Genomic DNA, 27,059 nt, shown 5'->3' on the forward strand with positions numbered 1-27,059 from the left:
TAATCAGACCCATTCTGGTAAGGGAGATAGATTTGTAAATCACTAACGGTAATACAGTATTGTAGGTGCTGCCACAGAGATGCACGGGACGTGACCTGGCTGGGGGGCGGGGATGGGTCAAGGGAAGTTTCAGAGGAAAACTTTTGAAAGGAAGTGTGGAGGAGGGTGACGTGAAGGGGAAGTGGCGGGCCAGAGCCGGGTGGGGGGCCCCCCGAGCTCCCGCAGCGGCTGGACCGTAGCCTGAGGGGGGCGCTACTTGCACTTTGCACTCCCGCGCGTAGGCGGGCGGCCGAAGGGCACGGCCCCGCAACCTGGTGAACGGCGGGCGGGTGAGCCGCTCGCCGGCCTCGCTCAGTGCTCAGGCCCGTCCCAGTGGGCGGGGAGGAGCAGGCCGCCAAACAGCGTCCGGGCTTTGGCTGTGTGCTTGTGCTTCACCCAGGCCTCCCCCGCTTGTAACCGGCAGCTGCTCCAGTGAGTCGGTGCCAGCAGTTGCCAAGGCCGCCAAGCAGCCGCGTCCCGGGGCTCCCGCCGCTTCCGTAACAATGGGGCCAAAGCACCGCCCCTTCCGGTTTGGAGGCTTGGGCAGTTTTTGACCAACGTTGCCTTTAACCCCAGAAGTGAGGTCTTCCGGGTTCCTCCTTCCTTCAAGATGGCTGCTGCCGCGGAAGACGAGTCTTTACCGCCGCGGCTGACACATCTGTTCGAGGCCAGCAAGCAGCTTCTGGACGAAGTGGAAGAGACGTCCGAGCCCAGCGGCTCCCGGGCGGTCCAAGAGAAGGTGCTGCAAGGACTCTTCCTCCTTAAGACGGCTTCCGAAATGTTATCGCAGCTCGACCTGTTCAGGTATGGGGGGAGGGTGCTTGCTGCCAGCTAAGAGACTCGTGCTTTCCCAGGGAGGAGCCGGTGCGCCGGGGTGGAGACCTTTAAGACCAGGGACCTTCCATGCCTCCCGCCCACTGATCTCGTGCACACTTTTTACATTCTCCACCGCGCCACGCCTCCAAGTAGTTAGACTCCAACAGAGTCCCAGGACTCTGTTACCTTAGATCTGCTGTTTGCAGAGCCATTGGCTGTGGCCGCTCAGCCACCTTCATTGAAGAAAACCAGCCTGTTTCCCGTGCCTCCCCCCTTTGCCTCACTCCCACCCCATTCTTCCCCTTTCCCATTCCCTTTCCCTTCCTCCAGAAGCGAGGGCCACAGTTTGAATGGCCAGCCAGGCTTCACAGCCTCCTCTTTGCTTTTTCCAGCCAAAATGAAGATTTAGAAGAGATCGCTTCCGCCGACCTGAAGTACATGATGGTGCCTGCATTTCAAGGAGCGTTCACCATGAAACAAGTCAGCCCCAGCAAGCGTCTAGATCATTTGCAGTGGGCTCGAGAACACTTTTTAAAGTACTTAACTCAGTGCCGACACTATCATGTGGCAGAGTTTGAGTTGCCCAAAACCACGAACAACTCAACTGAAAAAAACACTGCTAGTTCCTCCATGGCCCAGCCTAACCTCGTGGCCATGGCATCTCAAAGACAGGCTAAAATAGAGAGGTGGGTCAATACCTATCCTTTGAAAACTGCCCAGTGGCAGTGCTTTTGGGGAGGGTGCATGTTTTTTAGGGGGTGGATAATGGTGTATGTCACTCTTTTGGTTTTTATTGAGCATAGGCCTTGATGCAAGCAAACTACTGAATTTTTCAAGAACCCTCTACCTTTATTGAGGTGATCACACCTAACCATTAGATTCTTTGTGGTTGCCAACAGCAGCAGTGGAGTTCAGCAGAGTGTCTTCCAATCTCTCCCACATCACAACATAGCAATATTCATGTGGCACAGTGGGGCAGATTTCTCTGAAGAGCACAGTGTAGTCCACTTATGATCCATTGATTGATTGTAAGCTCTGTTCTAACGATACTGGATCAGGTGTGTAGCATCCTGAACTAGTTTTAATCCCATTACGACATCGTGTGACCTTGAACAAGTTGCTTGTTCTCAGTTTAGTTTTTTTTAAACTGATTTTAGAGAGAAGGGGCAGGGAGGAGGGAGAGAAAGAGAGAGATCGGTTTATTATTCCACTTCTTTATGTGTTCATTGGTTGATTCCTGTACGTGCCCTGACCGGGGATCGAACCCACAACCCTGGCATATTGGGATGATACTCTAAACCAGTGATTTTCAACCTTTTTTTTTTCATGGCACAAACACACACTAATTAATAAGGTCAGTACCCCTGACTAAATACAACCATTTTCATCTCATGGCACAAATAAATTAGTTACTAAGGAAGAAGAAGTCAGGGCCCCTTTTTCTTTAGTAATTAGTTTATGAGTGCGTGAGAAACAAAGGTTGAAAATAACTGCTCTAAACAACTGAGCAACCTGGCCAGGGCCTTAGTTTAGTTTTTTAAAAGTGCTTAAAGAGTACTCATGATGTCTAGGAACTAGACTTGACACTGGGTACAAACTGAGTATGAGTGTTACTGTGAGTTTGGGTGGTCTCTGCCTTGGAGGAGCATACAGTTTGGTGATGACAAGAGGCATAGGGTAGAAACAGTACCAATAGAAAAAGTAGAAAGGTAGGCAAGGTGCTCTGAAAACAGATGGTGGGTACCTAACCAAAGAGGGAGCAGGAGAGAGGAGAACACTCCCTGGAAGAGGTGACTCCTGTGATGAGTTGCTTAAGGATGAATAGTAATATTACCTAGAGGACAAGGAAAGGAGAGCATTAGGCAGCAGAGATAGCATTAGGGGCATTAAAGAGCTGTGCTGGGGTGGGGAATAACTATAAGCAATAGGTGATGTTAGAATACAAACTGGGTAGTGGAGAGGGGGTGGAATGATGCTGAAGAATGTAACGTTCAATCCTAGGAGAGCTTAGGGTGTGTGGAAAGTGAAGGAGCAACTTCATTGCTAAGAATGAAAGGAAGAGGTTTGAGACGCAGCTCCATTATTCAGTCACTCTAACTTTGGATAAGTTGCTTGATCTCTTGGTGCCTTAATTTCCCCAGCTGTAAAACTGGATAACAACAGGCCTTTTCTCCTATAAAAAAAAGCACTTATCACAGTATTTGATGCGGTAAGCACTCAGACTCAGGTATTGTTATATCTTTGTAGCTGAGTATAGGTTGTGGAGTCAGAGACCTGAGTTTGGGACCCAGCCTTGCTTATAAGCCATTGAACTTTGGGTAACTTATTTAACCTGTCTGAGCCTTGGGTGTCTTCATGTAAAAACTAAGTAAGAATGATACCTACCCCATGGGGTTCAGAAACAGAAATAAGATGAAGCATATAATACTGCTAGCAAAGTATCTGGCGCATAGGAAATATTCTGTAAATGGTACTGATAGTCCGTGTTAAAGAGCTTAGACCAGTGGTAGTCAACCTGGTCCCTACCGCCCACTAGTGGGCGTTCCAGCTTTCATGGTGGGCAGTAGCGGAGCAACCAAAGTATAAATAAAAAGATAGATTTAACTATAGTAAGTTGTTTTATAAAGATTTATTCTGCCAAACTTAGCAAAAATCCGATATAAAGTACTTGGTAAGTAATTATTATATGCTTTAACTTGCTGTAACTCTGCTTTATAAATTTTATAAAGTAAAGTTACTTCCCTACTTTATAAATCACCATTACTGTGGAACCGGTGGGCGGTTAGAAAATTTTACTACTAACAGAGATACAAAAGTGGGCAGTAGGTATAAAAAGGTTGACTACCCCTGGCTTAGACTTTGATTGGTGATTGGGATCCACTGGATTTTTTTTTCGGGTTTCTTTTTTAAAAAATAATGTGGCCATGTTTACATTTTAACTAGCATACTCGTAACAGGAAGCAGTGTGAGGGAGAAGATTAGATTGTTAGTTCACAGAGGTGATGAGGCCTCATGGCAATGCGATGGCAGAATGGATGGGAGGATGTGTTTGTTTAGGGGGGTTGAATCTGCAGAAAACCCAGTGATCACTTGGTTGAAGGAGGTGGGCTAGGAGGAAGACGCCCGTGTTCCTGACTTAGGGGGATGGCTTTAGAACTCACTGAAATGAGGAGTAGAGGAGGAAAAATAGGGGAGGATGAGGGAAAAGTGAGTTGGCATTGAGACACGTTGCATGTAAGTGCCTAGGAGACATCCAGAGGGAGGCATCTGCTAGCAGGAGAGACCTGATCTAGAGAGGTGAACACTGACTCATTCATTGACAAATGTTTATTGAGCCTTTCCTGTGTGCCAGGAACCGTTCTGGGTAATGGAAAACCAGACCAAGTCTGCACCCTCATGAAGCTTTTATTTTGGTGAGGAGACAATAAGCTACTAAGTAATAATGCAATTTCATGCGGTCATGGCTATAAAGCATAATAAAGTATGGTTAGGGGCTAGTGAGCGAGAGAAGGATATGTGAAGCAATGGGATAGACTTACCGGAAGTGGAGTTCAGTATCATGTCCTTTGTAAGAAGGTGAAGAGAGCCCACTGGCATATAACGGGTACCTTAAACAGTGAGTTTGGTCTCCAAATAATAATAACATTATATCAAAAAGAAAAACATGATTGCATATATACCATAGAGATAACAGTGTTGTGGAGAAAGACCAGGGAGTGATCACATCTGGTTGGAGGGGCAGGGAAGGTTCTAGAAGGTAACAGCATTGGAGATGAGCCTTGAAGAAGGGTTAAAAAATAGAGATTACAGGTTTTCCTGAATGTAAAAGTAATACTCATCGTAGAAAGTTGGAAAAATAGAAGAATATTTTTTTAATTAAAATGAGCTTTAATCCTAGCACTCAGAGATGATTTTGGTTAAATTTCTGATGTATTTATTTCCAGATATGTAGTTTAGTTAATAAATTTGGAATAATACTGTAAATACAGTGTATCATTTTTTTGACCCAACATTATATTGTAAACATTTCCCAGTGTGTTTTGAAACCATGGTATTTAATGGTTACATAATATTTCATCCCATAATTATACCACAAGTATTTAATCATCTGTTGTCAAATACTTAGACTGTTTATTGTTTGTTTTTGCTATTCTAAGTAATGTTATGAGCAAACATCTTTAACTGCATCTGACACTGTTTCCTTAGAATGGAGTTCTGAAAGGAACAGTAACTAAATCAAAGGTTTTAACTATTTTAAAACTCTTGATGGTAACAACATTGCTTTCCATAATGACCAATTTCAGAATTTGTCCCACTGCACTGGTCTTGGATGTAAATACTTAGAAAATGCATTTGGCCAAACAAAAGTGTCTCATTGTTTTTTATTTCTTTGGCTTGAAAGTTTGACTTGGAATATTTTCCTTAAATGCTTGAAAAACAAGATATCCACGTTGTCTTTTTGCTAATGGCTCCCAAATTTATGTCACCAGCCCAGACCTATCCTGACCTTCTAACTCATACTACCAGCACCCTTCATCAGTGATTTTCAACCATTTTCGTCTTATGGCACACATAAACTTCTAAAATCCTGCAGCACACCAAAAATACACTTTTTGCTGATCTAACAACAACAAAAAAATAGGTTTAATTTTGATTCATTCCCACAGGACAGCTATTGTTGTGTTGGCTATTGTCATTTTTAAAATTTAAAACTAAGGGAAAAGAGGTCAGTGGCCCTGGCTAAATGGTCAGGTGGTGCATGTTGTAAACATTTTTGCGGCACACCGGTTGAAAATCGCTGCTCTTCATGGCTGTTTCACAGACATCTCAAACTTAACATGCCCTAATTTAAAACCTTTGCTTTTAACCCTCAAATACCCCCCTACACACCCAGGTCTTCATCATCTTGGTAAGTTTACCACCATTCACCTGGGTGTTTTAGCCAGAAACCTAAGATTTAGCTTTGATTTCTTCGTTCTGAATCTCCACGTCTAGTCCGTCAGCAAGGCCCACCATTTCTAGGTACAAAATGTACCTTCTGTCCTTTTTCTCATCATCTCCATTAACGTGCCTTATCTAGGCCTCCAGTCTCTTTCACCTGAAATAACTAAATCATCACCCACAGGCCTGGTGCCTGCCTCTCTCCTCGCCGTGTATCCCACTCCCTGTGCTCGTTAGACTCCAGCCAAAATGGCCTTCTTTCCATTCTCTGAGCAAACCCAGCTCCTTCCTTTTGTGCACGTTCTCTTTGCATGGAAATACTCTTTTATCTGTCTTTTTAGGCCTTGTCGTCTTTCTCCCCTGCTGCAATTTATTCTCTGTGAGGGCAGGAGCTATCTCAGTCACTATGCATGCCTAGCACAGGGCATGGCATATAGAAGGTGCTCAAGAAATATTTATTGTTGAGAAGCAGAAGGCAAATATAAGCAGAAACCCAGGGCAATGTGAGGTGTGTACAGGGAATGGGGAACAATTTGGTCTGGCGGAAGCTCAGAGGTCTGCATGAGGAAGGGATGTGTGTAGGATATTGGAAGAGAAGAAAATCCTAAAGGCAGAAAGACAAGTTAACATGTAATAGTAGTACTTCAGCTGGGAAGAGGTAATAAAAGTGAAGTTACAGCTATCAGGGGTATTACTTTTGCAAGAAGCATTTATATGAATAGAAAAGTTCAGATCTTTATTTGCTTTTTGTAAAACCTCCCTCCCCCACCAAGACTTTACACACTGAGGCTATCCTGCGTAAAACCCTCTCTTTCCAAACCTGCTTCTTCATGTATCTTCTCTGCTCTGATTCTCATCTTTGAGGAGTGCGTGTAAGTCTGATTGATTAACTGCGCCTTCAGGGTTTTTTTGAAAAAAAAAATAGAAGAGTAGAAGCTAGGTAAGTAATGAGTCTTATTTTAGATTTACTGAATAACTGGAACTGAATAGCCATCTCCATAGATAGATGGAAATGTGTGATTAAAACTTGTGATAGAGTTTTGTGACTAGTGCTAAAAATGTAGGCAGTTTGGGTTTGTATAGTTTGCCAAGGAATAATGTATAGAGAGAAAAAAGCCAAGGATAAAACCTTGGGGGCAAGTTAAGGGAGAAGGAAGAGAAACAAAAGAGCAATCGCAGGTGAGACTCAACGAGGTACAGGTAGAAGTACTTGTAGAAGCCTGGGGATGAGAAAGCAAAAGTCATGTCCTCCTTGAAGCTCCTCTCTACCTATGGCCCCTCCTAGATACTGTAGCACTTAGTTTATGATAGTCATAATAACTGTATATTATTCTCTAGACTTGAAAATCCTAAAGGTCAGAGACTGTGACTAATTGCTACTTTAGTATCCCAATTGTATCATTGTATTCTTGGTGCCCAACCCAGTAATTGGATTATGGTAGGTACTTGAGGTGTCTTTGGGAGGTACAGATAGAGTGGTCATCAGAAAGATGGAAGCTATATGGTATAGCATAAAAAGCCTGGACTTTGGAGTCAGACAGACCTGGGGTAACCAATCTGATCTTACCACTTCATTGGTGGGATATCATCTAGCCCCTCCTAGACTCAATTTTCTTATTAGCTAACAATATTTGTATTGCATTGCTGATTACAAAGCGCTTTAATGTGTATTGCTCCATTTGATCCTCTTAACAACGCCATGAAGCAAATAATATCCCCATTTTAGAGATAAGGAAACGGGCTCTGAGAATTGACTTGTCCAAGTTACATAACTAGTAAGTGCAGGCTAGGATTTAAACTCAGGTCTTCCAGTTTCCAGTTTAGGTGCCGTTTCCACTATAGCATAGAAAACAACAGAGCTAGAACGTGGTTGGGGGAAGGTGTTTCCAGGACAGCAGGAAGGCACCAGCAGAGTGAAGAAAAGTTGTAACTGCTAATGACAGAGAGGATAACTTATAGAGTGAGGCCTGGGGGTATGGGGCTGGGGACAGGAATTGGAGCGGAAGTGGAATGCTAAGACATTGCCTTGGCTCCTAAAGACCCTTCCAGACAAGAGGAAAGGTGGAGCTACAGAGATTTTAAGGTGAAAAGAAATTGAATTCTACATATGCTAGCCATCTGGTGTGGTGGCATGGGGTCCACAAAAGATGCACAAAAGGAGAACTGAGCAAGAGTAACCACTCAGACGAAGTTTGGTAGAGTCAATTTGTAGTGGACTTGTCTGACACAAATTTATAATTCATTAGCTCTCTTCAGCAGCTTGGGAACAGGAAATGGAAATGGTGAAAGTTGGAGTCAGAAGGGTGACAGACATTGGGGTTCCTCGGGTGATAAGGGAGTGTGTTCATATAATGGCTCACCATGGGACACACCGAACAGTAATGGAAGTCTAGGGAAGTGGTTTTAAATCTGTGCCTTGGAACCCTGAGATTTTACCACAGTGCCCAGGTAAGGAGGGTGTTGGGAGCCCTCCTCTGATTTAACCAAGGTGGATTTCATCTGTTTATAACTTATTGGAGTTCCAAATAAGCTCTCATGACAAGAAAGGGTTCTTTTGCTAACACAAAAAGGTTTAACAATAGCCTAAAAGAACTGGTGATGAGGACAGAAGTCCCAAGGCCAGATCGACAGGGAGCAGTCACAGGAGCAAGGCAGTATAGACAGAGGAAAGACCAGATCATGCAATGACTGCGCATGCATGTGCGCTCTTACACAGAGATGGGAGAGGAAGCATAGGAACCCCATTCAGGATCGGGAGACTGACCCAGAATTTACCCTGCGTTATGTACATTCTGAAGCCATTCTAAGGTCCTAGTGTGTATTCCTGACTTAGGTCTGTCCAGGAAGGAGGGCAGGGGTAGGAGTGGGACCGCAGTTAAATGTTAAGTGATAGCTGTCATGACATCCATGAACTAGGAATTGGCTTTTGTAGTGTCTCACTCACGAGGCTACCTGTGGTGATGCTGTGACAGTTATTTGTAACATTACAGAAAGTGCCCACTTGTTGGGTAAATGGAGCAGAATAGCCTCAAAGTTTTTATAATGAATGTTTCCAGAGCAGTGGTTCTTGACTTGTCACGGTCAAGGACCTCATTGATAATTTGATAAGAACTACAAAATCTCTTGCTGAGGGAAAGAAAAATTTATACCTATAGAATTCTATATAAAATTTCAGGGAGTTCAGGGGCCACTGCCCCCCCCCAAGGAAAACTGTCCATGGCTGTCAGCTTAAGAACCCCAGGTTTGGGAGGAGCGTCTGGTGCTAGAGGTCTAGAGTGGGGGGCTTCAGACATGGCTTTTTCAGGGTGCTTGTCGGAAACTGTGGAGCTTTTCCTGGATTCCTGTCTTCCCCTCAAGTCCTTATGGTACATTCAGTAAGTCAGAAAACCCTGTTTTATATTTTAATTATATTTCCATTGCAAGTCACTGTCACCTGGATTGTGTCAATGTCCTCTTAACTGATTTCTCCCCTCCACCCATGCCTCCCAGCCGCCATAGCCCAGAGTGTGCGCACACAGCCAGAGTGGCCCCTAGTAAAAGTTGTCATGTCATTCTGTCTTGCCATGTGTTCTATCCAAAAGCCTCCCGTGGCTTTTCCATCTCATTCAAAATACCATGGCATTTAATATATTGGATCTTACTCCCTACAGGGTTCTATGAACTATGGCCCCGGCTGGCTGGCTGACCTCACTTCCCATCCTTCTTCCCTTCATGGCGGCCACAGTGGCCGCCTTGCGGTGTCTGAGGCCTGGTGGGCGGGGCCCTCTTCCCAGGACCTCCATGTTTACTTTCCCCTTAGGACAGACACCCTTCCAGAGGGGACCTAAGTTTTGTCACCCTAAACTGGATATTAAGTTTAAGCTGTTTATTAAGAGACAAGACTCAGAACCTTTGATTTCCTCCCCCCCTTCACCCCTCTCCTGCCTGAGAGGTTCAGGCAGAGAAACCAGCTTCCAGAAGGAGATGCAGCCTTAGCCTTGTTTGAGTAAAGGATGATAAGAGGACTTCACGCAGGGGCCTGTTACCTGGACAACCCCCTGTCCCCATCCCATTGTTTCTGACTTGCCTAGCAAGGATGGGCCTGCCCTGTGTGTTCTTTTCCTCAACTACCTGTAGATCGCCCTTTCTCACTTCTGAAATCCAATCTATCCCCTCACCCCCTTTTCTCCTTGGGCCAGAATGTCACACAGACCCAATGTTGCCTCACAGTCTTGGGAATGTACACAGTTATGTGAATTCCCCATGCCCATGTATTAAAACTTAATTTTCTCCTGTTTGAAAAAAAAAAGAAAAAAAGCAAGCGAACAAAAAACTCGTTTCAGATACTGGCATGGCTTGCTTCCCTGTTTTCTTTGAAGTCTTTGCTCAAATGTCACTTCTTCAGAGAAGTCTCTCCCATCACCTTGTCTATAATAGCACCCCTGTTTTCACACCAGCAGTCTATCCACTTCCCCTTGCTTTTTGCTTTTGTATAGCATTTATCACCACCTGACTCGTTTGTTTCTTTCTGTCTGCTCCTGCTAGAATGAGAGCTTTGGGAGAACAAGGACTCCCTTGTATACACAGCTGTGTCTGCAGCGCTGAGAAGAGTGCCCATCATACAATAGGTACTCAGTAAATATTTGTCGAATGAATGATGGATGAGATACTAGCATGAATCCTGATAAAGGCAGGCAGGGTGGTTATGAGACTTTAAGTTATACTGAGATGAGTCAGAAGAGATGATCATTTTTAGGCTGTTTCACAAGGACTTCCTGCATCAACAGCAGGTGAATGACCGCTAAGATTCTGTGATTTTTTTTTTTTGTATTTTTCTGAAGCTGGAAACGGGGAGAGACAGTCAGACAGACTCCCGCATGCGCCCAACCGGGATCCACCCGGCACGCCCACCAGGGGCGATGCTCTACCCACCAGGGGGCGATGCTCTGCCCCTCCGGGGCGTCGCTCTGCTGCGACCAGAGCCACTCTAGCGCCTGGGGTAGAGGCCAAGGAGCCATCCCCAGCGCCCGGGCCATCTTTGCTCCAATGGAGCCTTGGCTGCGGGAGGGGAAGAGAGAGACAGAGGAAGGGGGGAGTGGAGAAGCAAATGGGCGCTTCTCCTATGTGCCCTGGCCGGGAATCGAACCCGGGTCCCCCGCACGCCAGGCCGACGCTCTACCGCTGAGCCAACCGGCCAGGGCCGATTCTGTGATTCTTTGAAGCTGTAATTCCTAAATGGGCATTGTGTGGTACTAAGCACCTGGAGATAATGGGAGGAGTTGCTCAGATCAGGTTATGTCTGTAGTTTTCTGGCTTCTGATGTATTTCTCAGCCCCTGCTGGTCCCTGCCTTGTCTCATGACGGTCTTGAGAGAACTGCCTTGGTGGCAAGTTGTGAGGTATCAAATCTTTATTTTTACCAAAGTTGAAATCGGCATGCAGATTTGCCTGGTCACTTGCAAAGGTAACATCTTATGGCCTTCTTGTGGAGGAATACCTCTTTACCTTTAAGTTCACGGGTGATGCTTTTCTGTGGAACAGATACAGGCAGAAGAAGGAGATGGAGCGTAGGTTGTCTGCCCTGAAGTCTGCTGTGGAAAATGGTGAGGCAGACGATGAGCATGTCCGTGAGTATTACCTCCTTCACCTTCGAAGGTGGATTGGGATCAGCTTAGAAGAGCTTGACAGCATTGACCAGGAGATAAAGATCCTGAGAGAAAAAGACTCTTCCAAAGAGGTAAGTCTGGTCACTGCCTGGATCGCTCAAACAGCTGCTGTCAGAGACTTGAGTGTTCTCGAAGACAGTAATCCAATTAAAACTTTTGTAAGTCTCCATAAAATCATCACTCTTATTAAGGTCAGTGGAAGAAGGCTGGAGGCTCACTAGTGCACCATTCTCTCTGTTTGCAGTCGCGGTCCCCAGGGCTTCCCAACCTGTAAGCCACTTCTAGTCATTTGTGACCTGAGGACATGCCACGGGGGAGCGAGACTGCTCTGAAGTCAGACTTGGTTTTGGCGCTGGGAAGTCCTGACTTGCTGTAGAAGGGTGGAGGGAGGTGGGCTTCTCAGACCTCCTTGTCTGGCATAAACGGGGAGGAAAGGAACAGGATGGGGGGTAGACCCGGAGGAGATGGAGGAAAGAGTAGAAAGAAGATGAGAAATAGAAGACACGGAATACGTTTTGGTTGGGGGAGAATCCCAATTTAACCTTGCACGGTGACGCATCCTCACACCTCTAGCTCAGCCAAGTGTGAGACATGGCAGGGACATGTCCGTGCACACAGTGCTGGTGGTGCTGAGACAGAAGCCAGCTCTCGCGGTCTTTGAGGATCTCAACCCCATTTGGTAGCTGCTGCTTCAAAAGATTAGGCTCTGTTGCCACTTCCTTTTTGGTTCTGCTGTAACATGAATTGACTTGAATTTGTCAGGTGGTCACAGGCATTTATGTAAGTCCTCAGAGAAACCTCCTCCTAATTTGATTTGTACTAATTAGCCCAGGACCTCTTGCCTCAGGCTAACATCAACCTAGTTGGTCATGTGAAAGGATCGAAGAATGAACAATTAGTATTCTGAGGCCAGCCTCCTCTGTACTCGCCCTGACCCATCTCCGTGTCCCCTTTGGCTCTCACTGGGCCCTGACACCAGCTCTGGGAGGTGTGCAGTTCAAGCCAAGGGAACACCTTCTCTTTGACCAAACTTCGCTTCATTGTGCGCCTGTGCAGTCAGGGACCATCGAACCATTCCTGTACATCTGCGTAGGAAATCTAACTCATTCTACCCCTCTTGCATTTAGGAACACCCTCTTCTAAAGTACCCTAGGGAATTCTGGACAGTTAATTGCATAATTACATTGGAAGGGGTTTTAGAAGAAGGGTCGTAATTGAACTTCATCACCGAGGGCCAGGCTGAGCAGAGGGGCTTGAAATTCAGCTCAAGGGATTTCGATGGAACATGGAAAAAGGCTTTGGCATCTCCTTTGGGGGGGGGGCATTTTCAAGCCAAGTAATGTTTTACTTCTAGCGAGATTCCTAAGAGCTTTTTTCTCTCTTCTCAGCAAAGGTACTCGGGTGTCCTCAGCAACCTTCATCGTTAGTATTCTGCTGATCATCTCAGAGACTGATATGTAGAAAGTTAGTGAATTTTCAATCCAGGGCTTTCCGAGCACCTGAAGATCCAAGAGGCTGCACCGTGGGGTGGGCAAAAGGCAAATCTACTTCTGACAGTTCATTTCCTTTTTAGGCATCAACTTCTCGCTCATCTGATCAGGCCAGGCCTCCAATGAGACCCTTTATTCTCACACGGAATGCAGCCCAAGCCAAGTAGGTGGTGCTGAAAAGCGGGTTGCCTTCACAGGCCTCTTGCTTCTGTGGTTCACTTATAGTGTGTAGTGACAGAGAGAACGGGCATGGGTGAAAGGTCACGGCTTCACCTGGGAGCCTGTTCTTTCATCTGAGGGGTATTATCTCTGACAGTTTCTGTCTTCAGCAGACATTTCCTTCACAAGTCTGAGCTTAAAAAGAAGCTCAAAAGGAAATCCATAAAAATTATTCGTTTGTTAATTAAAAACAGAAAGGAGAAAGGAATCAAATGGAGAATCGTGCACTTTAAAATTGTTTCCCATTATTGCCTTCAGCCACAGTTCTCAGAAGGGCATGTGTACCTGTCTGAGTTCTCGAGGTGCTTTTCCGGGGGGGGGGGCAGGAGAGTCTCTGTCCTCTGCGTGCCTTTTAGACCCACCGGCTACAAACACCCTTTTCACAGTGCCGTCACTGCTCTGTGGGGCCTCAGCCTCCGTGATTGCTTATTGGGAGACGATCCTGGGCTGGTGATCTTGTGGAAGTTCTTGACTTGGATGCCCCTTTTTAGAAGTTTGCACAACTTCTAAAGTTCAGGAGTTTGCACAACTCCTCAGAAGATGGCTGCTTGGGGAGGGCGGATGAAACAGACACAGGCTTTGTTACTAAGAAGAGGCTTTATGATAGTGCTATTTCTGTGTGTAGTTTCCTAAATACGTTGTGATTCTTGCAGAGTATTTGGAGCTGGTTATCCAAGTCTGGCAACTATGACTGTGAATGAGTGGTATGATCAGCATCGGAACTTGGGAGTTTTGCCAGATCAGGGAATAGCCAAGACAACTTCAGGTACGAAGGGCTGGGAGGAAAGTAGTTACATCGCTGGTCCGTACTCCCCAGCAGTCAAAGTCCAACCAAGTATTACTGTGCTTTAGGAGCAGGAGTAATCTAGACAAAGATCCTGAGTGACGGAAAGCCTCTAGGACAGGTGTCCCCAAACTACGGCCCACGGGCCGCATGCGGCCCCCTGAGGCCATTTATCCAGCCCCCCGCCACACTTCCGGAAGGGGCACCTCTTTCATTGGTGGTCAGAGAGAGGAGCACTGTATGTGGCGGCCCTCCAAGGGTCTGAGGGACAGTGAACTGGCCCCTGTGTAAAATGTTTGGGGACCCCTGCTCTAGGAGGAACTCAACTTCATTTATTACTAAAATAAATAGCAGGTGATTCTGGGAGGGTGGGGGCAGTGCAGAAGTGTAGTGTTTGAATCTCTCCAAATATCATGGCATAAAAACAGACTAAGCAGCTCGACAGTAAAACCAAAAACCCACAGGTGGCAGTGCCGCTTCTGGAACTGGCAGAGCAGACTGTACTGAGCCAGCCTTCCTGCAGTTAACCAGTACGGACTGGACAGATGGGAACAAAACAACTACCTGGAGGGACTGCAGAGCGAGCGGAAGCAGACGTAGACTGGAGGGCAGTGAACACCTACAAGGAAGGGGTGGTGCTTGGACTTTCTTGCGGGCAGAGATTCTGACTTCCTGTATTCTTGTTACCCCACTTGGTCAGTAGATCACAGTAGATACTTGGAGGTGTCTTTCAGAGGGAAAGGTGGAGAAGGGTGGTCATTAGAAAGATGGAAGCAATATGGTATTAGTAGGAAAAGCACAGAGCTGGGTAACCAGGGACTCCAACCACTTGATAGGACACCACCAGTCCCTCTTCACCTCAGTTTCCTCGTCTCCTTTATTATTTCATTGATCCTCCTAATAACCCCACAAAGGAGACATTTTTAACCCCATTTTAGGATGAGGAAATGTCTGAGAACCGACTTATGCAAAGTCAACATAGCTAAAAAGTGACTAGGCAGGGAGTTTAATTCAGGCCTTAGTATTCCAAGTTCCAGCACTGCTTCAGATACAGCGCAGGGGAAAGAACAGTGGTCATTTGAAAGCCTTTTTTGTTTTTTTTATGGCTTTCCACCCATGGACAGGCTGTAGGTGCTGTGATGTAAGAATAAGTACTACTTCGCTAGAAACTTGCAGTCTTATTGGCTGTGGAGTGAGAGAACTACATTCAGGATGATGATGGCAACTGAAAAGTTAGACACATAGCCCAGAAAGAAGGGAACCACAGAGGAGTCCTAATTCTCTATGTAAACTTGCCCACATCTCTGGCGGACTCTTAGGCTCCACATATGCAGGATAGATTCCACACACCCTCAGGAAGGCTAAAATAACTGAATAGAAAATGCAGCTGCCGCCTAATGCAGAAGTAGAATTTGGAGTTTTGATTTTAGATAAATTAACTGCTTGCTAGAATGAAAAAACAATACTATTTAGTGGAATGAAACAGAATTCAGAATTCGTACAACATACCATTTAAAAAGTCTGCAATTCAATCACAAACTACTATACGGTCTAAAAAAACCAGAACAATGTGACTTTACTCAAGAAGAAAAGCAATTGATGGAGACCAACCCCAAGATGACTCAGGTGTTGAAATTAGCAGACAAGGAGTTTAAAGCAGCTTATTTCCGTGCTCAAGGGCAGTAGGGAAAATATGGTTGTAATGAATGAAAAGATAAGATGTCTCAGCAGAGAAGTAGAAACTATACACAAAAAGTTCTAGAACTAAAAAATACAGTATCTGAACTTTAAAAATCATTGGATGAGCAATCTGAAAAACAACAATGATTGGAAAATACATAGCCTCAGTGACCTGTGGACCAATGTGTAAAGGTCTACCATACATACAATCGGAATACCAATTCCAAGTTCCAGCACTGCTTCAGATACAGCACAGGGGAGAAAGAAGAGGCCAGGAAAAAATATTTGAAGAAATGATGGCTGAAATTTCCTCAGATCTGTGAAACACAAATAGACAGATTCAGAAATCGCAGCAAGCCCCACATATATTAAATACAAGGAACCCGCACATAGGCACATCACAAAGTACTAAAAGCCAAAGAAAAAGACTTGAAGGCAGCCAGAGAGAACGTATACGTTACATCTAGCAGAATAGTGGTAGGCGTTGTTGCTGACTTCCCATTAGAAACAGTGGGAGCCACAAATGGTGGAGTAACATGTTTCAAGTGCTGGGGAGGGGTAACCCTGTCTTCCCAAAACTTTATATCCAGTGAAAATGTCTTATTGGCTATAATAAGGAAGGCATAATTAAGATATTTGACATTCCTATAAAAAGGAAGGCATAATTAAGATATTTTCATATAAAAGCTAGCTAAAGGAATCCTTCACCAGGAAACTGATATGATGAGAAATGCCAGTTCTTCAGGCCAAAGGGAGTGACACCAGACGAAAACTTGGATATTCAAGAAAGGATGAGGAGTGGCCGAAATGGTAACTATGCAGGTAAATACAGAAGGCTGTCTCCCCCCACTCCTAGCTTTTAAAAATTACATATGGCTTCTTAAAGCAAAAATTATAATATTGTCCTGTGGGGCTTATCACGTATATAGATGTGTAGTACATATGACAGCTATAGCAAAAAGGACAAGGTAAATGGAACTAATTTTTGTGAGATTTTCCTATTTTATGTGAAGTTGTACATATTCCCTATTGTTTTGTAACAAATTACTCTAAAGCTTAGCAACTTAAAATAAGGAACATTTATTGTAAGGTGTAGTTTGTCTGGGTGAGGAATCCAGCAGCAACTTCACTGGTGGTGCCGGATTAAGATCTCTTGAGGTTGCTTTTGACTGGGGCCGCAGTCTTCTGAAAGCTTGGCTCAGGCCAGAGGGTTTGCTTCCTGCTCACTTCCTCATCCATGTGGCTGTTGGCAAGAGGCCTTCCACATGGGTCTCTCCACGGGGGTGGTTACAGCTAAACAGCTGCCTTTCCATGGTGAACGAGCCAAGAGAGAACTGAGATAGAAGCTTCGGTGTCTTTTCTAACCCAGCATTGGAAGTTGCAATCCATGACTTCTGCCACATTTCATTGGTCACCAACCCTCATACAGTGTGGGAGAGGCCACATCCGAACATAGATACCTGGAGACTGGGATCATTGGGGTCCACCTTTGAGGCCACCTCCTAGGATGGTATTAATGCTGAGTAGACTTGGAGGTTAGGGATGGTGGTTATATTCAGTAGAGCAGTGATTTTCTCCTGCTGTCCCATGGACATTGATGTGCCACAAGAATTACACAAAGAAAAAATTGACAGAATTAGTTGAAGAAATAGACAAATCTATAATCATAGTTGTAGATTTGAATGCTTCTCGTTTAGTAATTGATAGAATTACTGGACAGTAAATCCATAAGCACAAAATATCTAGACAACACAAGCAGCCAACTTACGTATTTGACATTTATAGAACAATATATCCAACAACTGTAAAATACATCTTTTTTTCCAAGTGCACATGTTATGTTCACCAAGACAGACCATATTCAGGGCTATTGATAAGTCTCTGAATTTTCAAAGATTGAAGTCACACTGACCACAGTGGAACTCAATTAGAGGTCAGTAACAACATACCTAGAAAATCGCCAAATTTAAATGAAAACAATGAGAATACAATATCAAAACTTATGGGGTACAACTAAAGCAGTGTTGAGGGAAATGTGTAACTGTCAGTACTTGTATTCGAAAAAATGATGAATCAATTACCTTAGGTCCTGTCTTGAGAAATTGAAGGTACAAATACAGAATAGGCCCAAAGTACATACATAGAAGAAAAGAAACAAAGTGAAGAACCTATGGATATGGGGGTGATGTTTACAACCCCAAGGCCTGGTAGTTTCACCCTTAGGTATATACTTGAGAGGATGAGACTGCACGTCCACAAAAGGCTTGCACAATAATGTTTATAAGAGCATTACTTGTAATACCCCAAACTGGACACTGCTCAGATGCACATACATAATGGAATGGATAAGTACATTTTGGTGTATTCACGCAATGAAATCCCACTTGGCAAAAAGGTTGAACTAATGATAGGTCTTCAGCAAGTGACAAGTAGAGCTGAATTCTGTAAATGGAATTATGGTAGAAAACTAGACACAGAAGAGTATATACTGTATAACTGTTCATACAAAGTTTGAACAGGTGAAACTTGTATTTGCTGGTTAAAAGCCTGTATAGTGTTCATCCTTAGCAGAGCTCTTGAGTGGAATTGGACCTGAAGAGGACTTCTGAGGAGTTAGTAAAATTTTGTATCTTGATCTGGGTGCTGATTACATGGATATATTCAGATGTGAAAATTCACTGAGCTATATACTACGTGTGTATGTTTTTCTACATGTGTGTTATGCTTTAATAAAAACACAAAAGAAAACTCAGACAATATTCTCAATACAACTAGGTGACAGTGTATTCCATGAACCTCAGTTTAAAAACATAGTAGGGGGCCACCCGAAGCCACATGTTCAACAGGGATTGGCATCTGTGCAGAAGAAAGCAGACAGATGACAAACCCAGTGAAAGGTCTGACGAACAAAATTCCCGCCAGCAAACAGGTGTTCACTGAAAAGCGTGGTGGTCCAATTCAAGGACAGCAGTTGAAATGGGAGGGGTTCTGCCCACCAATAAAAACTGGGTGAGCACAAGGGACTCGTGTTCAGAAGGTTTCAAACAGGTGGAATAGTCTGGTCCTTAATGAACTCTTAAAAATGACCCACGAGACCTGCCTTCCAGGACAGGGTCCCACCGTGAAGAGCAATTCCTGAGAGTAGAATTGAAATTGAGCAGGACAAGTGCAATAAAGAAAAGAGAGAAAGTCCAGATAAAAGTAGAAGAAAGGGCCAAAACTGAGAACTCAAATCAAGTTCTGTTTCTTTAACAAACAGAAAAACAACAGAAAGGGAGCTTCTGTGGAGTTAAAGCCACCCTGAACCATACTTCTTTCTGAAAGCTCAGGAAACTTATTACACATCAGAATGAACAACAGGTTGTGGTGGTGATTGCAAGGTTCTGAACACACAAAAAGCCACTGAAGTATACACTTTAAGTGGGTGAGTTTTGTTTTATGGTATGCAAAACATATAAATAAAACTTAAAAAACGAACAAAGTTATCAAGGTCAGAGTCTACACAAAATTACTGTAAGGGGGAGAGAGAATGAAAAGTGTTCCAAAAAAACAATAAATCTAAAATATACTGTTTAAAAATAAGTTGGAAGACGTTAAGAAAATTATATAAGACATCGAAGAACAGCATAAAACAGGGTTAGAAAAACTCAGAAATGTCGTGACAACTTGGGGAAAATAAGAAAGAGTCATATCAGAAATGAAGGCTAAACCAGAGGAAAACTGTAGAAAATGCCTTGCTGAGGTAGAAAGGAGACGTTCTAAATAAATTATATAAAGATTTGAGAAACAGTGACAAGTATTAAAGGAAGACCCGGCATATGCATAATAGGGTTACCTGAAGAAGAGAACCAAAGCAAGAAAAGAATAAATGCTAAAAACTAATATTAAGGAAACTCCTGAAACCAAAAAAACAAAAACAAAAAAAGTATTTGAAAAAGCATATTGTGTACCTGAGAATTTTGACCCAAAATGACTTAAGAAATGCTAATAAAAGTAGTATGAGACTTGAAAGAAAAGGGGAAAAGTGGCATGGACATTTTAGCAAAAGAAAATTAGATCACCCTCAAACTTTTTGACGCAAGCACTTTATGCCAGAAAACGTAGTAACAGATATTCAAGGGGAGGAAGTGTGAGCTAAGGACAAATATCAGACATTTATCAATATGCAGGAACTTGGAAATATTGTTCTCATGATCCCTTCCCGAGGAATTTGCTAGAGAGTGAGCTTGAGACAACCAGAACAGTGTACATAAAAAGACAGGTAGCAGGTATTAAATGTAAAATTACTTGTAGAGCTAAGACTAAATGACAGTTAAAAGGGAGAGAATAGAATATATAATGCCTATGTGCTCAGTGCTCAGACAATGTAGATTTTTTTTTAATGGAAAAATAGGAAAGCATATTCCAAAAACTGAACTGTTCCGTTATGTTAGTGACAGACAATATAAGTGTTATTCCAAGAATGTGTAATGTGATATAATATAAATGAGTACTTGTAAGATACTGTAATGTTGTTATTCTCTGTCTTTGACATCTAAGACTTAAGGTGGAAGAATACAAATGTAATTCAAAAGAGTTTAAGTTAGAAATAAAACATGAGTAGTCCTAAATATGAAATCATGAGAAATTTTATTTAAAAGTAAACACACACACACATTCACACACACCCCTTTGCTTTATCTACTGAAAAGGCTCAGAAACAATGACCATCGCAGTAGTGATTACCATACGTAGTAATTCAGATTGTGGTTTTTAAATACTATTTCTGGTCCTGGCCACTGGCTCAGTGGATAGTGTCAGCCTGGCATATGGATGTGCTGGGTTCGATTCCCAGTCAAGGCATACAAGAGAAGCAACCATCTGCTTCTCACCCCTCCCACTTCCCCTTCCCACAGCTAGTGGCTTGATTGGTTCAAGTGTGGCTCTAGGCACTGAGAATAGCGCAATTGGTCCAGGCGTCAGCCTCAGGTGCTAAAAATAGCTCTGTACTTGAGCATGGGCCTAAGATGAGGCTGCCAGATGGATTCTGGTCAGGGTGCATGTGGGAGTCTGCATCACTATCTCTCCTCTCACCTAAAAAAAGAAAAGAAATACCATTCCCATTAAAAAGAAACCAAAATGACTAATTCCAAGTCTAGAGCAGGAAACATACAAGATAAGCTTGGAACATCTTGTTATAAAAGAATAAAAAATGGGGAAGAAGCTTCTAAAGACTACTAGGGTGGTAGCAAAGGGACTCAGAAGCCAACCTGAAGATGTTTCCACTGGCCAGAGACAGTCTGGCTTTGAAAAGGGGAATTGCAAGGCGCAAAGAGCACACCCAGCACCCAGACCTTGGCTTCTAGTCCCATTCTTCAGTTCCAGCGACTGGGGCTCCTTAGAGAAATGGCTGATTCTAGCTCTGGAGCAGTGAATATGCAGAATGTACCTGAAGAGTCTTGTAGTGCTAGAAAATAAGGAAGTGCTCAAAACAAAAAAACATTTGGGGTAGATTAATGGAGCACAAGGACAAGCTGAAAGAACTCTAGCCAAAACTGAAAGAATTTGATAAGGAAAATAACAATTGGATTATAACACAAGAAACAAAAGAATATGAATGAGTCTATAGTGGTAGAAATAAATGATTAAATAAATAGGGGTGAAGAGAAAAATCTCCACTACGGAAAAATTCCACATAATTATTTGTGTGTATACCCCTGTGTCAGGGAGATAGAGCATAGCTCTTCAACCCTGGGTGTGGGCTGTGTTCCACACTGTAGGAGTGGGGAGGACCAACCTTACAGTTGGGAACCCGGCAAACACTAGTTGGGTGGTCCAGGTTCAAATCAGCAGTGATGAGTAATGATAATGTGCAGCCTTGATCCAATGTGATCACACGAGCACTTCCCCTCCGTGGTCTTCTCCAAACCCACAACCCCAGCCCAATGATAAGGAAAACACTAGGCAGCCTAAATGGTGGCACATTCTGCAAAATCCCTGATGAGGACTCCTCAACACAGGAAAGTCTGAGAAACTGTCCCAGCCAAGAGGACAGAAGGAGGTGTGACGACTAAATGTACTTGGTATCTGGATGGGGCCCTGGAACTGGCAAAGGAGATCTGAATAAAGTATGGGCTTTAACTATTAATAATATATCAGTATTGGTTCATTAGTTGTGGCACATAAGCCATAGTAATGTAAGAGGTTAATAGGAGAGAATAGGAGAGGTTGGATACAAGTATATAGGAAAAAATTTAAATATTTTTTAGAACTTATTTCGATTGGTTGAAATGTACCAAATATGTTTAAATCCATGAGTTAATAAGAATACTTTTTTAAAAACAAAAGCTTTGACCCTGGCCGGTTGGCTCAGGGGTAGAGCGTTGGCCTGGCGTGCGGGGGACCCGGGTTCGATTCCAGGCCAGGGCGCATAGGAGAGGCACCCATTTGCTTCTCCACCACCCCCCCCTCCTTGCTCTCTGTCTCTCTATTCCCCTCCCGCAGCCAAGGCTCCATTGGAGCAAAGATGGCCTGGGCGCTGGGGATGGCTCCTTGGCCTCTGCCCCAGGCGCTAGAGTGGCTCTGGTCGTGGCAGAGCAACGCCCTGGAGGGGCAGAGCATCGCCCCCTGGTGGGCAGAGCGTTGCCCCATGGTGGGCGTGCCGGGTGGATCCCGGTCGGGCGCATGCGGGAGTCTGTCTGACTGTCTCTCCCCATTTCCAGCTTCAGAAAAAAAAAAAAAAAAAAACGAAAAAAAAAACTTTTCCATTTCCGAGGATAATAAGGAACCAATTTATTATCTTGAAAAGTGCTAAATAAAGTGAAAGAGTCAAACAATTTTGTTTTTCTCCTGGATAACCAAATAGTAAGAGATGAGGGGGAATCCTCTCTTTAGAAATGCATTCTAGTTAATAAAAAGGAAATGTTCAAATAAAGAGTATCACCTTTTTGAAACCCCTGGAAAATTAATGAATATAGGCAATGAGCATCAATAGCTGCTAGCATTGCAGTACATAAAGACAGCTACTGTGTGCCACCTGGTTAGGGAAGACAGTCAGACAGAGGGATCAATCCCAAATCAGATCAAGCCTCTGCACTTGCCAATCTGCAAAAATACAGAACATTTTGGGCTGCACCGTGGCTCTGCAGGCAGCAAAATCCAGATTTGAGGAAACTCTACCAGTCAGGTGCCTCAGCTTCTCTTGGACGTAGCATGTAAGTAAGGGACAGAATGGAAGAGATTAAAAAGATCCCAGGATATTTTAAATGGGCAAGGCTAACCTCAAAAACATGCTAAGTGAAAGAAGTTAAACACAAAAGACTGCACGTTGCTTGATTCTGTTTCTTTGAAATGTCCAGAATAGGCAAATGTATAAAGAAAGAAGGCAGATTAGTGGTTGCCAGGAGCTGGGGGGAGGGAGGGAATGGGAACTAAGTGTAATTGGGTACAACAGATCTTTTTGGGGTGATAGAAAAAAATTTAATTGGATTGTGACAATGGAGCCACAACTCATACTAAAAATCATAGAGTCCCTATCTGTCCCTCTCTCTGACTCTGTCTCTGTCATAAATAAATAAATAAATAAATAAATAAATAAATAAATAAATAAATATCATTGAGTAAAACATGAATATACAAGTAGACAACTCTGGTGTCTTGGGATGCACACTTGGGTCATAAAGCTGTAATAAAGTCCAGGAAGTTATTAGTACAAAAGGTGGTCCAACGGTTACCTTTGGGGCAGGGGGCATTGTAATGTGGAAGATGCTCACGAAGAAACTTTTGAGATAGGTACAGGGATCTATTTGTGTGATTTCCAGTATTTATAATAAAAAGGGTTTTTGTTTTTTTTAATGTAAAGAACACAAGGCCCCTAAGCTGTTCAAAGACATAAGATCCAAACACATTTCATTGTTTATCATAGTAATGAAACTGTTTCTCATGAGCAAACTCAGTCACCAGGAAATACTCCTTTACCTCAGAAAAGAAAAAGAAGTTAATTCAAAAGAGAGATGTAGCAGTTGGCTCAATTTCTTTTGAGTGTACACCACGTGGTAAGTGCCATTTGGACCTCAGACCCTGTTCCAAATGTACAAAATGACACACTAGCAGCCCTGACCAGTTGAGTGTCAGCCTGGTATGCCGACGTCCTGGGTTCAATCCCCCATCAGGGCACACAGGAGAAACGACCATCTCTTCTTTTCTTCCCTCTCCCCCTTCTCTCTCTCTTCCCTTCCCATAGCCAGTGGCTTGATTGGTCCGAGTGTCAGCCCCAGGCGCTTGAGGATAGCTCGATTTGAGCACCGGCCCTAGATGGGAGTTGCCGAGTTGAATCCAGTCGGGGCACATGCCAGAGTCTGTCTCTGTGTGTCCCCTCCTCTCACTTAAAAAAAAAAAATAACAGTAGGTTCAACTGCCCTTTGATTACCAGTTTTACACACACAAAATTATATAACTAATTGGAATTTGCATGGAGGAGGGGAAGTCACCTGCGGTCCCCACCCCTTAGCATATCACAAATGATAAAATCATAAATATTTTTACTTTAGTGTTTTTGGTTTGCTGGGGTTTTATTGGTTGGTTGGTATTTTGTTTGTGTTTGTGTGTGTCTGTGTGTTTGGGAGGGGGGAGGGGCATTTAGCAATTTTAGCAACAATTCTTTCCCAAAATAGAATTCATTCTGAGAGACAACTTACATGCTTTTGCCTCCTTGTGAAAACCACTCAGAGCAATCTTTCTTACTATTATTTAACATGTCTTCTGTTCCATGGGCAAATACTCAAGCACTGCTGTTGGCCCCAGGGCAGGCAGCTAGCTGTATTCTTTGTTCTCATGTTTGCGATTGTGTCCAGCAGGGCCCCTGACGTGCCCCCTACCTCTGTTTCTCCTCCCCGCCTCATTTTCCTGCTTCCGCAGAGGCCGAAAGAGCGCAGCAAGAGCAGGAAGATAAGGAAGAGGAGGAGGACGAGCAATCACTCCGCCAAGCTCGCCAGTGGGATGACTGGAAGGACACCCACCCCCGGGGCTATGGCAACCGGCAGAACATGGGTTAGTCTTCCCACAACAAGGTGGAACTCGCGGACGCACCTCCTCCCTGCAAAAGAAAAGGGTGCGGTCTTCCTCTCCCTGTTTCCCTGCTGCAGCTCTTCATGAAGGCAAAGATGCTTAACCTTGCTTGGCATTCAATAAAGTGTCAAGGAATGAAATGTGTATTTGTACCCGATGATGAACCGTTGATTCTTGTTTTGGCATTATCATTATCATGTATTTCAATTTAAGTGGAAAGAAAAGAGTACCGAGAAATGGCTCTGTATAATCAATGGCTGTATGGATTCTTAAAAAATAAAGTCCTTTCTATTACCTGAGCCTGTGCAGAAATATGAGTATCAGCTGTTTGGGAGCGGGAGGAGGGTCAGCTGTAGGTCCCTGGGCTTATGAGGAGGTCCTGGTTGTCTCCCTTTGTTCTGGGCAAGGAATTTTCCAGCTCCGGCTGCACACAAGCTGCGACTTGAGCTTTTTTGTCCCTGCACTGTGACATGACCCAGCTCCACTCTGCGAGGGGCTAGCATAAAAGCCAGGACTTGCCCTGCCACACAAGACTATTTTCAGGAATTAACCGCTGTAAAGGAATGAATCACAACAGTCCTATCTACCTGGCTTCCTTGCCTTGGCCAGGAGAAAGAGAAACAGATCAGGTGCTGTGAGCCATGCTCATCTGTGTGTATGGCGGGGGGCAGGGTTTTGCTCTCATGGAACCATTTGCCATAACCCTTAACTGTGGAGAAGAGTAGCTCAGGCTGTAGCATAGCTTTTTTTTTTTTTTTTTTTTTTTTGTATTTTTCTGAAGCTGGAAACGGGAGGCAGTCAGACAGACTCCCGCATGCGCCCGGCTGGGATCCACCCGGCACGCCCACCAGGGGGCGATGCTCCGCCCATCCGGGGCGTCGCTCCGCCCATACCAGAGCCACTCTAGCACCTGAGGCAGAGGCCATGGAGCCATCCCCAGCGCCCAGGCCATCTTTGCTCCAATGGAGCTTCGGCTGCGGGAGGGGAAGAGAGAGACAGAGGAAGGATAGGGGGAGGGGTGGAGAAGCAGATGGGCGCTTCTCCTGTGTGCCCTGGCCGGGAATCGAACCGGGACTTCCGCACACCAGGCCGACGCTCCACCACTGAGCCAACCGGCCAGGGCCTGTAGCATAGCTTTTAAATGCGCTGCCAGAGGTTGGGCTCTCCAATACCTGGCCCAGTCTAACATGGTGAATGTGCCATGGTGGTCGTTTTGCTGGCAAGGCGCCAGTGACCAGGTATGGAGGAGGTGGTGACACAGATGACACTGGAGGCTACCTACTTTCTGCAGTAGAGAGAAGACGGTTCCTCAGCTCTTGGGTTGATATCTTGAAAAAGCAGCCATGGCCCTGGCCGGTTGGCTCAGCGGTAGAGCGTCGGCCTGGTGTGTGGGGGACCCAGGTTCGATTCCCGGCCAGGGCACATAGGAGAAGTGCCCATTTGCTTCTCCACCCCCTCCCCCTCCTTCCTCTCTGTCTCTCTCTTCTCCTCCCGCAGCCAAGGCTCCATTGGAGCAAAGATGGCCCCGGGCGCTGGGGATGGCTCCTTGGCCTCTGCCCCAGGCGCTATAGTGGCTCTGGTCGGGGCAAAGCGACCCCCGGAGGGGCAGAGCATCGCCCCCTGGTGGGCGTGCCAGGTGGATCCTGGTCGGGCGCATGCGGGAGTCTGTCGGACTCTCTCCCCATTTCCAGCTTCAGAAAGAAAAAAAAAAAAAAAAAAAAAAAAAAAAAAAGCAGCCATGTGTTGAAACAAAGATCTGCATAAGAAAACATACTTTTGTTCTATGTGCCTTTGGTACACTTAGATTTTCTACGAGGAACATGACTCAGCCTTCCTATTCTAGCTTCTGCAGTTTAGCTTAGAAGGGTTCGAAAAGGAGACGCAGTTCCCTCTTGTTTTTAGGGTAGGAAGGAGAGGGCTGTCAGGTGATGAGGGGGTGGTTGTGTTTAGTGGGAGATGACAAGACCCAATAATATATTTGTATACTGCTTAATAAAGGACTCCTCTCACCCTCACATGAGCTCCTGAAACTACTAGAGCACAGATGAAATTCCCCAAGGCTTGGGAAGCAAACATTTTTTTTAACTCTTCACTTATTGCCAGGTTGCCTCTGATAGTGGTCTGTTTCCGGTCCTTGAAGTTACACCCTGAGTTCATTCTGGAAGTGGGTTAGGCTTGGATTACTGCCTTGGTCTGAGTCTCTTTAAAATGGGCCTTCCAGAAAGATGCAGCTTGATTCAGCCCTCTCATACATTTTATCTAAAAAGCAAACTAATCAAGGTGGGTGTGAATCCTAGCTTTAAAAATTGCAAGCTGTGTGACCTTGGCCAATACTTGTCTGGCCCACTGCCCTGTTGCCTTGATGTCTGCCGATGAGCTGTCTCATGGGGTTGTGAGGACT

General features: G+C 44.5%; 1 protein-coding gene across 2 annotated transcripts; it reads left to right on the top strand.

Moving 5' to 3' along the window:
- The first annotated feature begins 605 nt into the window (after positions 1 to 605).
- IGBP1 (immunoglobulin binding protein 1) lies at positions 606 to 24,957 on the top strand. 2 transcript variants are annotated; one of them, XM_066250402.1, is made up of 7 exons: positions 606 to 843; positions 1,248 to 1,541; positions 11,316 to 11,511; positions 13,014 to 13,093; positions 13,803 to 13,915; positions 14,398 to 14,628; positions 16,325 to 16,347. In XM_066250402.1, exons 1-7 carry the CDS (start codon positions 650 to 652, stop codon positions 16,330 to 16,332), a joined length of 1,116 nt encoding a protein of 371 aa, XP_066106499.1. In that variant the 5' UTR covers positions 606 to 649; the 3' UTR covers positions 16,333 to 16,347. The 2 variants fall into 2 exon arrangements, with proteins under 2 accessions (XP_066106499.1, XP_066106500.1); XM_066250403.1 differs by lacking the exons at positions 14,398 to 14,628; positions 16,325 to 16,347 and adding an exon at positions 24,509 to 24,957 and having other exon boundaries at positions 610 to 843.
- Positions 24,958 to 27,059: the final 2,102 nt, after the last annotated feature.

This window comes from Saccopteryx bilineata, chromosome X (assembly GCF_036850765.1).
Source record: "Saccopteryx bilineata isolate mSacBil1 chromosome X, mSacBil1_pri_phased_curated, whole genome shotgun sequence".
NCBI classification, from domain to species: Eukaryota; Metazoa; Chordata; class Mammalia; order Chiroptera; family Emballonuridae; genus Saccopteryx; species Saccopteryx bilineata.

Coding starts and splice junctions, on each gene's coding strand:
- IGBP1 (XM_066250402.1), top strand. CDS start 650: ATGGCTGCTGCCGCGGAAGACGAGTCTTTACCGCCGCGGCTGACACAT. Junction 13,094..13,802: donor CGGAATGCAGCCCAAGCCAA/GTAGGTGGTGCT, acceptor TGATTCTTGCAG/AGTATTTGGAGCTGGTTATC. Junction 13,916..14,397: donor AATAGCCAAGACAACTTCAG/GTACGAAGGGCT, acceptor AAAAACCCACAG/GTGGCAGTGCCGCTTCTGGA.